Raw genomic sequence first — 14464 nt, 5'->3', positions numbered from 1 at the left:
ACTCAGCAAGGAATGAAAAGCACCGTTTCTTTCTATATAAAAAAAAAAAAAAAACGAAATCTGTGAAGTGAACTCCATGCCTTAAACTTCAGAATATTGTAATGTCACTTGTTAAACATTAATTAGCTATCAGTAGGTTTTCAACACAGTTACCCACAGTTACTTGCAGTGGGCTTGTATCACGCCTTTGCACGACATAATTTTCATTTTCAGATGCTTTTTTTTTTTCAGTTTTATATAATTTATGTTGATATATTCGTACATTTTACTGCAAGTTTATGTTGACCAAAATACTTTTTTTTTAAATAATTAAATATGTGTTTAGTAACAAAAATGAAAAAAACTCCCTCTTGTTTTAGTGTATCTGAATCCTTCACTCTAAATGAAAGAGCGAACTCCCAAATGGAGTGAGAGAAGAATAACTTTCTCACTTTTGAAACAGCATTATCGTATTTATTTTCTACACGGAGGAGCATTCAAGAAGAAAAACTTGCAAAGACAAATAGCACTGTCGCTCTACAGTTACAAAAGCCATTACAGGATAGGACTCCGGCGGAAATATTATACAAAGAGCGATTGATCAAAAGAAAGTCGCTTGGTCAGCCACTCGCTTTGTTGACTAAGCTACCCAACAGAAAGCTGACATCTCCCCAGGTCGCTGAAAAGAATGGACTGAGAGTTATCTAGTAGTGGAATATTTGTGACAGAAGATTAACCAGCTTTAGTTGTAGAAAGCGAGAAAAAGCCACAATGGGGGGGGGATTATCGTAATTAGTTTGCGGAATGAATGCCATCTTTGCTTTACAGGCCGTGGGTTTGAATCTATAATGACATTTGTTGCCAAGTGTGAGATTCCCACCCTGCTTCTCGGAGGCCTGAAGCGACTAGAAAAAAGTTTTGTTTGGTCTATAGAACAGGGTTCCTGAATTATTTAACTATTAGCACGCCCAAGGTCCTAAATGTACGATCGGTTTACAACGTTTTGTATGTGAGCTTACTATTTACATTTTTTATTTAGCGTCCAATCTATTCATGTTTATGAGAGAAAACATTCAAATGAAGAAGCCAGACAGTTATCAATCACGTACGAATACAAATGGTTTAAATTCAATTATAAATTATTGTTGGATCAAGGAATTTCGAATTTTTTGCAAACAGGTATGACTTGCTTCTTTAATAGCTTCGCCTTCTGAAATAGCAGTGCATAATACCATGAAGGGATTAAGTTGTGAACCAGTTATTTATAAGCGCCATATTATGCAACTTTCACTGGCGCTAGTTACAGTACATGAATTATATTCGATAGAAAATCTGTGGATGAAAGTATCAGTAAGTTGGTACTGAAGGCGTTGTATTAGCATAATTGAACTGATAGCAAGACTACGCATGCTTGATTTCGAACCATGCTTGCTTGTTTACGGATCAAGTTTGCTTGAGATGTTAAAAATAAAATGCCAAAGTATTCGATGTTAATGTTTTTTATTCAAGTACCATACATTTTCAACATTTTTCTTAATAAATTTTGCCCATTTATTGGAATGTGCTTGTCATCTATTAAAATATCGCATTAAGGCTGAACAATAGAAGTTGCTTACACACGGTTTTGCACTCTCTCGTGGTCGTGTGCTTTTCTGGAGCAGGGGGGGGGGGGAGGGGTTAGAAATTCATCTTTCTTCCAGCATGTGAGGCTCAATGGCCTGTCGCTGCCGAGTAATTTGCCTTCGTTAATGCTCTTATAGGGTGGTGAATTCTATCCACATAATCTGCTATAACAGCTAATTCCCATTGGTTGGAAAGACATTGGTATGAATCCCATCTAGGACATGAAAAGCGGCGTTTAGAACTTTTTAATTCGAGGTGAATCAGTATATGTCATAGGCAGGGTCTTCCCCCCCCCCAACAGCTCGACGAAAAGTAACCAAGCCGTCCAGAAGGACACACAATTCACAGGCATCATACGCTAGCCTCATAGTCGGAGTTACTTGCAAACTCCCAATCCAATCCAAAGCGTGTGTTCGCTGGACGTTTTTAATTTTTTTTTTTTTTATTTTATGAAACAACCTAGTTTCTGGGAGGGGAAAAACCGATGGTCGTTGCTGACTGGATTACGAAGTCTCTAAATCATTCCACCCTAGAAATATATTCGCAAACATCGATGCTACAGCGATATACGAATCTTCATCCTGTTGGTTTGAGAGTTTGATAATATTCACAAGGCACTCACATTTTTTTTGTAACATTTTATTCAATCAGTTGTATGAAAAGAGGATATATGAAATCGGTACAGAAGTTCCAATATTATAATTGTCCATATTTGAAACGTTATTATATTGTGAAAAAATGCATTTGAACACGAAAGTTATATCCAGCAGTAAAGTAATGCATGACGTTGAACACTTTCCACGCTGTATAATATCAATGCCGATCTTAAACATATCTATAATGTGTATACTTCGTGGTTTCGTATTTATATATTCCAAATTGTTTGCTGGGTGTCCAAACTGAATTTGGACATGTTTAGCAAGGATCTGCGAATATGGTGTTCCATTGAAATCCATTTAGGAAAGAAGAGATGCAGTTGTACAATTAAACCAATGTGTGACATGCATTGTGAAACACACCTAGAAGCATTCGGAAATTGTGTATCATAAAATTATAAATACATACCTTTCCACTTTCTATCGCGGTATTAAAAGCGACCTCTAGTGGTGAACCGGATTGTCTTTCATTCAACAATCTGTAAAGAGTGGTGAATATAATTATATAATTTAGTTTTTTCCACTGTGTGTATTTAATTCCGTATTTGAGATGTATATCCTTTTTATTTCATTACCCACCGAATATTTTAATGACCTTAGTCTCAAACCAAACAATTTTTAGTCGGCTACCATTCTTCCAATGACGAATCGTTTTCTGCACGCGGCAATGATTCCGTTAACTGTTGGACGTACCGCCTAATGATCGATGCATGAAGGTAACCCGGTGCTGACCGTACAGGTGAAGATTGCGCATGAAATAGGTCTCCCTTTCTCTCGCTCGCTCTGAAACCTTGTACGGCGAATGCAATTACCCGAAGAAAATGATGTTCAAGCCTACAGGTAAACAGAGGATCGAGGGAGGGAAAAAATCACTTCGATCCGAAAGTTTCATATGTAACGCAAACACGTGGACGCAAACATTCTTGTTGATATGCAAATTAAGGAGAGCTTATTGATTTTTTTGGCTTTTGCGTCACAGACCCGGGCGTTGCCAAGGAAACAGTAATCGTTATCGGAGAACTGTTTAGTGGTTCGGAGGGAATGTTCATCACTTTGTTCCTCTTTTTTTTTCCTTTTTTTTTTATGAGTTATATACCAGCATATGGCTGTTTGTGCACTCATGGACATCGATAGGTAGTCCTTTGGATATTAGGTGATCGCGAAAGGTGCCGACCTCCATTTTTCGCAATTCAACAGATGTGATGCCAACATCTTACCATATGCTTTATCACTTATAATGAAAAAAAAATAGTTCAAAAACATTTCACATCTTGTTTAGAAAGGTTATATCAATAGAAAAGTGACATCAATCAAGAGAACGAGAGACAGAATGAACTGTTGTATCTCTCTCTCTCTCTCTCTCTCCAGACAATAAGGGCTCTGTTGTTTTTCCTGGTGCATTGGTAACGATCATTTTCAGGTTTTTTATAATGAGAATGCATTGCAGATTTATTAAACATGTTTGACGCGCTATCGAATATCTCTTCGCATAACGATCAGGACACACAGAACCTTTTATGAGCTTTTCAGTTGAAGGTGAGTTAACACCAGTTTCATACAGAAGGGTTTCTTCCTTCTCGTCTTTGTTTTGCAGGGTGAAAAAAAAAACCTAACTGCTCAAAAGAACACATTCAATTAACAGAAGACTGGCCTTTCAGCCGTAGCTGCTTCGGCCATTATTTCAAACAACGATACAGCTTTTAGTGAAACCGCATATGCACTTAAACGCATTTATTCTTATCAGCAGAAATTTCTGTTTGATTAAGTGACGTTAAGTGGGGTAGCGGAACTTAATACATCAAATTTTACATCGCTCAGATCTTTCAAAAATACGTGAGAGGTTTAACTACTCGAAATAGTTAAACTAGTTTCTTCACACGTCGAACCTAAACATAAAGTAATCTCCATTTCCTACCAGTATTCCTGCATTTTTATAATACTGAAATTTTGTATTGCTGAACCGACACGCAGGTGATCGATTCAATTTTATAAAGGCCGTGACACGGAAATTGCAGATTTTGCTGGTCCTTTAATGGTCTCTTTGGCATTTAAAATATTTGTCCCAATTGTTCAGTGTTTACTGTCATCTCTTCATAGAATTGTCTACAGTTATTTGGTGCGCAGAAAACGTTGCAGATCTTTGCAAGACTGTGAGCCATATCAGATGAGGTAGCTAACAGAGGTCGAAATTATTGAAACCGAAGCTGAAATTGAATTTTGCACAACAGCTTTTATATACACTTGTTACTTCTGTCCCGTTTTATAATTCTTTTTCGCTCCCCACTAGTACCTCCGTGGCGGAGTCGGTTTCGACGATACTTTTTGGTTGAAAGATCTGCATTCGAATCCTGTCTACGACGTGAAGAACTTTTATCAGAGCTTTTTAACTGTTAGCTGGTGAGTTAGCCGATCTCATGTTGAAGTAGGAGGGTTTCTCCTCCCGGAAACTCGGGTTTTTTTTATTCTACAGAGCAGGCAAACATGCTCTCAGATGTTCAAGCCTACAAGTAACTACTACGGGACGCCCAGCTCCAACCGACCATCCATGCTCTTTCTTCAGAATGACAATCCACACTGGTATATATTGCCAACAGTCTGTTAATACCGAAATAAAGCCTCTTATTCAAGGGGAAGGTTACACAAAGGAGCAGCACACGACGAATGCGTCATAGAATAATGTTACAGCGATAAAGCGGAGTTATCGAGAGCTTCTTACTTGCTGGGTATGAATCTCATGGAGAATGCATGACCAAACTCCATAAATATGTGTAGGGAGATCAGCTTTTTATACAGTCACTAAGTCGATGTTTCCTAGTGGAAGACTGAAATAGCTTGTTAGAGGATGAACTCCGTTAAGTTAGTTTAGCATATCTCGGATACAATTCGACAACAGATGAGAGAACCCTGGACACTTCTGTGCATGGTAGAAAGCAAATCCATCCTGATAATAGGGTAATCAATCCGTTTCGTGGGATGAATGTTTATTATTACACGTCGGAAAATTAGCCTTTCTTTAAGGAACATTCTACGTATAATTTTACGTATAAAGAACGTGATTTCGCGTGTTTGTGACGAATTCGTACGTCTCTTATTGTTTTCTTTCCTTCAACATGAATTGATTCTTCTTGGCACATTGCCAGCTGAGGGTCTCGCATCTGTGGGCAGACTATACTGTCAGACGACGTTAATCAGGATCCTTCCAAAGACATAATGTTGAGTTGACATCAAACAGACCATGACATTGGCCAGTCTGTTCTGAAGGATGTATATTGTTATTATACGTCCGTACGAATGAAATGGCGATGACTTCATGAAATTTTGACTTGAGAAAGAAAATAGCTTTTATTTGGAAGTGTATATTCACAGTGCTTCCTTAATGTACTGTGCAGTATTGCTCTTACAGGTTTCATGAGTGCTCCCGGAGGGCAGGCATCAAAACAACACGACAACATTTAGAAAAAAATCTGGGTTCGAATTCTGTCTAGGATGCTAGAAACTTGTAGAAAGTGCCTAATTGAAGGCACTGCTTTCCAGAAAAACAGATAAGCAGGCCGGAAAATGTACGCAGTTAATAGATATGATATGGGGTCATGAGGTCAGTATTTGTCTCGTCATAATTTCAACCAATCACAGTCACTTGCAAATCTTCCATGTCGTGGTTTCATTCACAGGTATTGAAGAAGCGGAAATTTTTTAATAACTTAAGTTCAGAAAGTGAGCTTTTAAACACCCTCCTTCCTCCCTCTAGTTTTATCATAACTTTTAATCAGAGTAAATATAAAATTATTAACGATATTTATTTTCTGTTTCAGAGAAGCATCCTTAAATACAGGAAATTACTTGTAAATACACGACGACCGGAAGTGCTACTTAAAGAATTAAAGGTAAGGGACTTTGGAAATCAGACTAACTATAAGAACGAATGAGTTACCCATGGTCATGTTACATCCTTGATACGTTATAAAGAATGTTTCGTTATTTTTACCAAGAAATACGTCTTATTATAGCTATATCTGTGCGATTATGTTTATGCTTTTGGGATAAAACGAAGCATTGATTATTTGATTAGCAATAAGTTGTTTTATATATCGTAATGAACCAAAAGGAAATTTGCTCGTTTTCTTGCACGCTTGATATTTTATTACGAGTTGGTATACTCGAAAGTGATTTCCTGCACTAGCGAAGTTGCATTTATTTTAGCCGCGGGTATATAGTCCATCAAGATAACATTAACACGTGAGACAGGAATGCGGATGTTTCTTTTTCTTATCAGCCACGTTGTTCTGTACGTGGGTTAAAAGTGTACAAGTGATCTTAAATGTTATCTTATCAGGCAGCTGTCGTTAGCAAAAAAAAAAAAAAAAAAAAAAAAAAAAAAAGCAAACATGTATGGTATATTAAAATTTCCATTTATCGTTGGCTGATGGTGTCATTCCTAAGAGAAATAAACTCCTATCTTTCTTGGAAATAACGGAACGTGTTCGGGGAAAAGAGGGGGGCGGGGGGAAACGGATGCATATCGCAAAAGCACTTTCGGAAAGTGTGGTTACCATTTTGAGAGGGTACGTTACAGAACCTTTCAAATAAATGGATCGAACAAGAGCAATAAAAAAAAGTCATACATAAAAGGAAGGGAATAAAAAACGATAGCAAAAGAACGGATTTATATAAAGAGAAATAAATGAATAAATATTGTGTGTGCGCGCGCGCACTGCTCACGGGAAATAGTAGTGCAGATAGAAATGGGTAGCGAATAAAAAATATAAAATAGAGGGCGAACAAAGATAAATATCCGGAAAATTTTCAACAAATTTGCAGATTATTAAAGTGAAAAATCTTAAACATCCAGTATAGAGCTATGCAGTGTGTTTAAATAACTACAGTATTTTAAATACGTTTAGTTATTTAATGAAATTTTGCATTTTCTGTCTATTGGTAAGATAATTGTTATATGAAACTTTTATATATATATTTGCTATATAAAATTTTTATTAAAAATGATCGTACTTATTTTTATCTACTTCTACAATAAAGTTTTGCTTAAACTATGTGTTCGATATTTAATTTGCTATCCTTATTCCAAAAACGCTATCACGCTATGAAGTAAAAATATCAGTAAATTGTTATGAATATCTGAAATGAGAAATGTGTGTTCACTATGTTTTTTTCAACCCATTGCATTAATGTCAAGTTAAGCCGTAGTTGACCAAAGTATTCGTGATTTTCAGATGACTTGTATATAAAACATTTTTTTCTAGTTTAGTGCCGCTGAGTTTTCATGTTATCAGTATCACAGAACGATTCTATAGAAACAGTTACCCATGCAGCGCTGGAGATAATATCTTTATCTCCTGAAAAACATCTGATATCCTGTCCTTTAAAAAAAAAAAAAAAAAAAAAAAATTAAATACTGAGAAAGAAGGAAGTTAGCTGTAATTTTTCTACTTCGCTAAAATTATTTTATTTGCGTTTGCATGTTTCTGGAATTTCAGAGAGGAGTTTCTCTGAGCGGTTAAAACAACAAAGACTAAGCATCTAACTTCCTGCTTCCTCTATAATCCTTTTAGCACAGATAAAAACCAATCATCGAATGGCAGCGAAGTTGGTTAACCGATACATCTATGATTTTATTTTTCACCTTCTCTATTACAAACACCCAGTGGCGTCTCGTGGCTTGAAATCGTAGGGATGCTGCAACTTTCGAAATATACATACACACCGTAAATACAGTGTATACGTGTTTGGATAAAATATCAAAATTATAATAAAAATTTAAAAAAAAATTAAACATGAAAAAATGTTGTTTATTATCGATAAAATTGTACAGTTTAGTATAATTCAAAATTACTTAAAAATAAAATCCATTACTTTAATTGTAATTAAAGGAATGGAGTTGCAATATTTGGATATTACAATTCAATCCTTTAATTGTAATGTCCAAATATTTAAAGAGATGGAGTAAATACGATAAGCACTACGAACACTCTACTACTGGTGCAAACTACATATAAACAACAGTGGAACTGTGCGACAGACAGTGCCGCATTACGGTAATAGCTTGTATCTCACTATGACGCACATATGCTTGCGCGCGTAGCAATATGACACTGTGGTAAACACAGTGCTGCCAGCGTCCTTCGCCCTCCTAAGTGCTACAAGATGGATTTTTATTATTTTTTATACAAAATAAGAGAATTGTATAGGATTGTTGAGGATAAAATTAAATATTACAAGCAAATATGAATAAATATATTTATATATTGAGAAAAATCGGGGGTGCTACAGTTCCGCAGTGCCTAAGCACGAGCCGCCCCTGCAAACACCCTATCCCTCAAACACCTGTTTGCTAAACTTTCTTCACCATTCTGTTTAATTGACTATCCACCTGAAATCGGCTCTACTCACACATTCTTAAATGCCATATTTATTTATAATGTGATTCTTGCATTAATATCGTTGGTTCACAACTACATTGCCTTGATTTTCTGTCTCTCACATGAAGAGGGGAAGCGAAACATCATTTTAGAGTGCACAAAAACCTCGCTTTTCTATTCATTGTATTTTCAAACGTCGCTCTTATTTATTATCAGCCCCTGTTCTCTTTCTGTTATCTAACTTTCAGCCGAACATTAATAGAGTTACTAGTAAGAACAAGAAGGCAACGTTATGCTATAAAATCTATTCTTAAATTAATGGGAAATGATTTCTCCGCAATTCGTTTAACCAGTAGGGAGAAAATAAACGTCATTTATTTGCCAGTGAGTGTCTCCTAGGAGAAATTTCAGATGCAACTGTTCCTGTTAAGTCGTGTGTGTTTGTGTACCTATTTATTACGTTTGTCGGGTGATTTAATTTATTACTATTTTCACTCGCGTTTCTTTGAAAATAACGCACGATATTAAATCCTACGGAATGCTCATAAATCTTTTAGTTTGTAGCAATACTTTTTTTTTTTTTTACTGTGCAAAATGCATTTCACAATGCAAACTCTTGTGCATCGCAAGAGGCAATTTCTAATAAAAACCACTCTTCGTGGAGTCTCAGAATGTGCAGGTTCATTTCTCCTTGACGTAAACTGATTGCTTCCGGAGTTAAATGAAAAGATAAAAACGATTGCCGTCAACCGCGAACTCTGTTTTTGCCTTTAATTTATGCCGACTCCCGCCCATTTCATTTACGATCTTTCTATCGTTTTTTCTTTTTGCAGCGTCGGGTCATGTAGAAGTAACATGACCAAGGGTAAAGTGGATAATATATTGACAAAGAGAAAGAAAAAAGGCTCGCCCAAGCCTACGATTTCTAACCTCCCTAGAGAATGTTTTGACTGTCTTACCACAAAATATGCAAAGTCGAAAATATTTATATTGTTCTTAAGAATTTTGCTAGTAGCTGTTTGTTTTGTTTGAATTTTTTTTCTCATTTCCGAAGATATATTTTACAGTCTTGTTTACGTTCAAAATAGGATGCAGCAACAGTCAAGAAGTGGATAAGAAATGCAGTCGTTTATTGAAGGGAGAGAACCTATGTCTCGTAGAGATCACCTTGTTTTGTCCTCTAAGTAAGATTCGTTAGACAGTTGGACAGACATAACGAGACTTTATGGTGGAAACCTTGTAGAGATGTGTTTGTGCTATAAAGAGCGGTGGACGTAAATTGTAGCTGCAACTCACCACTTGCTACACGAACAGATTGATGAGGAGTTCTGGTGAGTGCATCGAGTGTGGCGTTGTTATTTTTCACGAGAGTGAGAAATGCTCTGTTAGACCCACCTGTCGATTTTAGGAAGAGCAACCGGTGTTTCACTCGGCTATAAGTGAAGGGAGCTGTCAGACGGAAAGAGAACATCTTGAACTAACTACAGCCTAAATCCGTTTAGCAATTCTTCGTCCTCTTGTGTGTATGTGAATCAACTGTGTTAAAGAGTATCCTATTTGAGTTGTATTAAATGGAGTGTTTTTAAGATAACTGAAGAGTATTTTGACGAGCTTCTAAAAGTTGAGTGTTTAATGATCCATCATAAAGTATCGATTTGTGTTTTTTGTTTAATTTTAAAATATTTAAAATTTTTAGAAAAACAATCAGCAAGAATAAACACAAAATTAAATGTAACTATTAATAAAATATTAATAATAGCCCTTCTTTTACGAAGAAAGGTACAAAAACTTTTTGTGGATAGTGTATCCGCTTTCCACCCGACAGACTGGGTTTAAATCCTTCCATGAGCTTAAATATTTATGAGCATTTACGAATGTCTTTAGGTGACACAATTTTTTTTTTTTTTTTTTTTTTTTTTTTTGTCGTCCGGTGTGAAATTACCACCGTTCTGCATACTGGAGATTTGACATGGCTTGAAAAAGTACCATGTTATCTGTAGAGCAGAGTTTCCTAATCATTTAACTCTTGCCCACCCACTGTACTAAGGTGCTATAAGTGTATACCGCTTTGTGGGTGGGATTTACATAAAAATAAAAGGAAAACACTACCCAAAGAAAAATCCATATTAGAGATATGGTCTCGTTTAGGAACAGTTTTGACAACACATTCATCGGACAGTTATGTTCCGTTATAAATGTAAATACGAAACAAATAAATACAAAATTCGAACATTGATATTATCATCTCAAACAGCAAAATCGTCCAAAAAAGAAATAAAATAGTACTTATTTAGGATGTACTTTTACTATTATTTTACTTATTATCCTAAATAAGTAAAAGTACTTTTAAAATAGTACTTTTACTTATTTAGGATGCATGATATCATATGAGGGAGAAAACATAAATACAAAAATTACAATACCTAAAAAAATAGGTTTAATGAATTCTGTGGTTAAACTCTACCTGGCGTGAAGACATTCTAGATTAACATTTTATAATACATTAGCAATATCAACATTTAGCCTTTACCAAAAAAGAAGTCCAAGCTATTATTTAAATAGACGGACCGACTTCTGAGGTCGTAATAGCAATAAAAAAATATAAATACAATGTAGAAAAAAAAAATTAACGGCGCCAATTTTTTCTACATGGTGGTTGATTATATTTTACATTTCCAAAAGTTACTCTTGAACCACCTTGTCACAACCATCAACGGATGGAAAAAGAGTAGCCAAACATGACGAGCACGCGACATTTGTTTTCAAACAGTTGTTGTTGAAGATAGAAACAATTAAATTCTCCTTCTAGCCACCCATGTATGGTATGAAGAAATTTGGAAATGACCATCGTATGCAAACACTGATAAAGCCGAGTTTTAAACTTGGTATTTACATGCTAAAATGTTTTCTTGTAGTTGAATTTAAAAATTAATAATAACTAAGCTTGATTAAGGAACACGTATTCTGACATGCCATTTTTTTTTTATATATATTTCTAGAGCCTCATCGAACTTTCTCTCACTACTCCATTACAAGATGAATATATCTACCAATCACCTCTGGATATCATTTCGGAGTTCATGCAGTCGGTAAGTGGATGTTATTATCTTTGCAACATGATTGAATGTAAAATAAAATGCAATTTCATGTGTCCTATTATATCGGGATTATTGTACATGATTTCATCTTCGCTGCTCGGCGGGTACACCTCATCGATTTTTGGGCTATCTTTTCGATATCACCTACCGAGATGCGCTTTTAGCGAAGATTATGAAACGGATTTAGTTACTCGAGAAGGTATTAGGTTTATCAAGTTTCTCCGTGCCTAAATATGAGCTGCCCGTCTCATCTCGCTTGGCGTTTCCTTGTTCGAACTAATGAATGATGACTCGAATAACCGCTCAGCTTAATGTAGTTTTATCCTTTTTAAGAATGTTGATACCGAGTGCAACGCGTCCTTGACCACCTGTCATAGGATATTATTTGTGCCTCGTTAATTTAACGGCATAATTACTGTGACTAATTTTCGCTCGCTTTTTCCACCTTACTCATTTTCATTTCATAAATCAATAATTCATCATCTCTCACATCTCGTAATGGAAGTAAATATGTTTTATGAGTGATGTCTTTTTTTTTTTCTCGCTGTTGCGTAGAGAATCTTCTCTTTAATTCCCTGATGTGAAATATGATGCCACAAGTTTGCAACTTTTTTCAAGCATTGAAATGCAGACTGAATTTATCTCAACTTGTTTACATTTTCTACTTCCAAGTACATTATTAACTTTGGAAAGGCAGATTAAAATGTTGATACATCGAATGTGTTATTTTGTTTAAATCTCTAGAACATTCAGGATTTTAAATATTCAGAGATGGTGTCTTCTGTTACAAATGTTTGCGACATGCAGTTTTTTTTTTTTTTTTAAACTTTCCTGTCTGCTTTAATCCGAGCTCTATAATTCACGACAGAAATGATGCGTGTGTTGCAGAATTGTCATCTGAGTATTGTATTAAATTAATATTTTCTTATGCCATCCGTTCTTTGTTGCTCTCTCTCTCCTTTTATCCCCCCCCATTTAATTAATAAACGTGTTAAATATCACTGAGTATTTCTGTGTTTGATCAGTTATGTTAGCATTTTCAGAACTTATAAAATTGGAATTTTACGAAAATTATTACGGCTAATCTTGTGCTGTATCTCACTTCAGAGTCGACGCAAGGGATGGGCTTAGACATTAAATTAAATAAGTAAAAAACACAGAACATCAACCTAACTAAGTTTGGAAAAACGATTCGAAATCACTGCATTTCCTTTTGAATATAATTTACATCTTTTAATTTCACTTTCATTTGCATACCACTTTTAATTAACTTTTAGATTCGTTTTGCAATATGCATAAGTACCTATCTCTATTCCTTTTGTCTGTTACTGTGTACGCATGTCATTCTGGACTGGGTAGATTTTTGTTGTTGAAATTCCATATACAAAATTATCAGAACGTTTCGAATCTAAATAGGTGCTTATGTATTTGGCGAAGCCCACTACTTACAGTGTCCCCTTCCTCTTATTATACACCTGAAATCGTAGTGGTTGTGCCTACCCTGCTTTTGAAACATGTAATTGAATTGATAAAGGAATTAATTATTGTGCGGTAACATGTGTTCTGTGTGTGTGTGTGTGTGTGTGTGTGTGTGTGTGTGTGTGTGTGTGTGTGTGTGTGTGTGTGTGTTATTAATGATGCAACTACAATTACTGAACATATCTGGTAATTTAACAAGAAACTACTTAAGATTATAGCTAATATAAAACATATCATAAATGCTTTAATTACTTTGAAAAAAAAAAAAAAACACGCCAAGATCTCGGTTTCTGATTACATATTCACACTCTACACATCATCTCTGACTACATGCCCACGAACTTGCAATTTGAATTCCGCATCCCGTTTTTTTTTTTTTTTTTTTTTTTTTCCGGAGAGGAATTTTGCTGATGTATGGGAGAATAAGCACCGCCCATGTTTGCAGCATCCACATGAACTCGTTCAATGAATTAATCGTCATTCTTCCGATTCCAGTGTTTTCTTATTTCGTGCCACTTGAGAAGCGCATTCGATAGCGTGGTTTGTTGCTCGTGTTTGTTTCATTTGCTGTTCGAAAATTCCAGACAGACTTCAAGAATGCATCGAAGGTTGTGCAAATAAGGAAACAAACGAACTGGCAGTCTGCCAGTAGCCCCAGCGCCGTGACGTCAATCGTTCACTGCACGTTCCGCACAAGGTTATTTAATGTACCGCCCATTCCGATTTTTCTTTCGTTCGCCTTGCTCTTTTTAATTTTCTTTCTTTTTTTTTTTTCTGTCTTGTATTTTTAATTGTATAATCCTACTTGCAGTTGCTGTCACTAACACATCCCGTGAGGTTACTGTAGACGTTTGTAATGAAAAATAAGAACCACTTCCTACTTCCTCATTTTTGCGAGTGCTGAAGCACTTCCGACTTGGTTTCGTTGGTGTGCATTAGTGCATCATAGTAAACACTAAGTAATGAAATCAATGCACTGACGCTACGTTGTATAACATCAGAATTGTTTTTGCAATATCATATACCGTATATAATATTCGCTTTACAATTTTAAGTATCCCGAGATTACTCGATATGCTTAACATTCTGTGAATATTTACATGAACATTTTCCATATTTTTATCTTTTAGGCTTATAATGCTTGTGTACTGTCTTATGATTATGATGTTACTGACAGTGGCTCCCTCCTACGGATTGCACTTTTCCTTTGGCATCGCTTTTGGGATTTTTTTTTTTTTTTTCTGTTTACGGTACG

General features: G+C 35.6%; 1 protein-coding gene across 1 annotated transcript in view; it reads left to right on the top strand.

Annotated features, from left to right (window-relative positions):
- LOC150103169 (C-Maf-inducing protein-like) overlaps positions 1-14464 on the top strand; it is a 333561-nt gene that overhangs the window by 224842 nt on the left and 94255 nt on the right. Inside the window, exons 4-5 of the mRNA XM_090397523.1 lie at positions 6071-6142; positions 11632-11721. Of these exons, the coding sequence (XP_090253649.1) occupies positions 6071-6142; positions 11632-11721 (162 nt within the window). The remainder of the gene's footprint in view (positions 1-6070; positions 6143-11631; positions 11722-14464) is intronic.

The sequence above is a fragment of the Typopeltis vanoorti genome, chromosome 9 (assembly GCF_054136105.1).
Source record: "Typopeltis vanoorti isolate ZY-2024b chromosome 9, IOZ_Tvanoo_1.0, whole genome shotgun sequence".
NCBI classification, from domain to species: Eukaryota; Metazoa; Arthropoda; class Arachnida; order Uropygi; family Thelyphonidae; genus Typopeltis; species Typopeltis vanoorti.
This window is presented reverse-complemented; position numbering and strand designations above follow the sequence as displayed.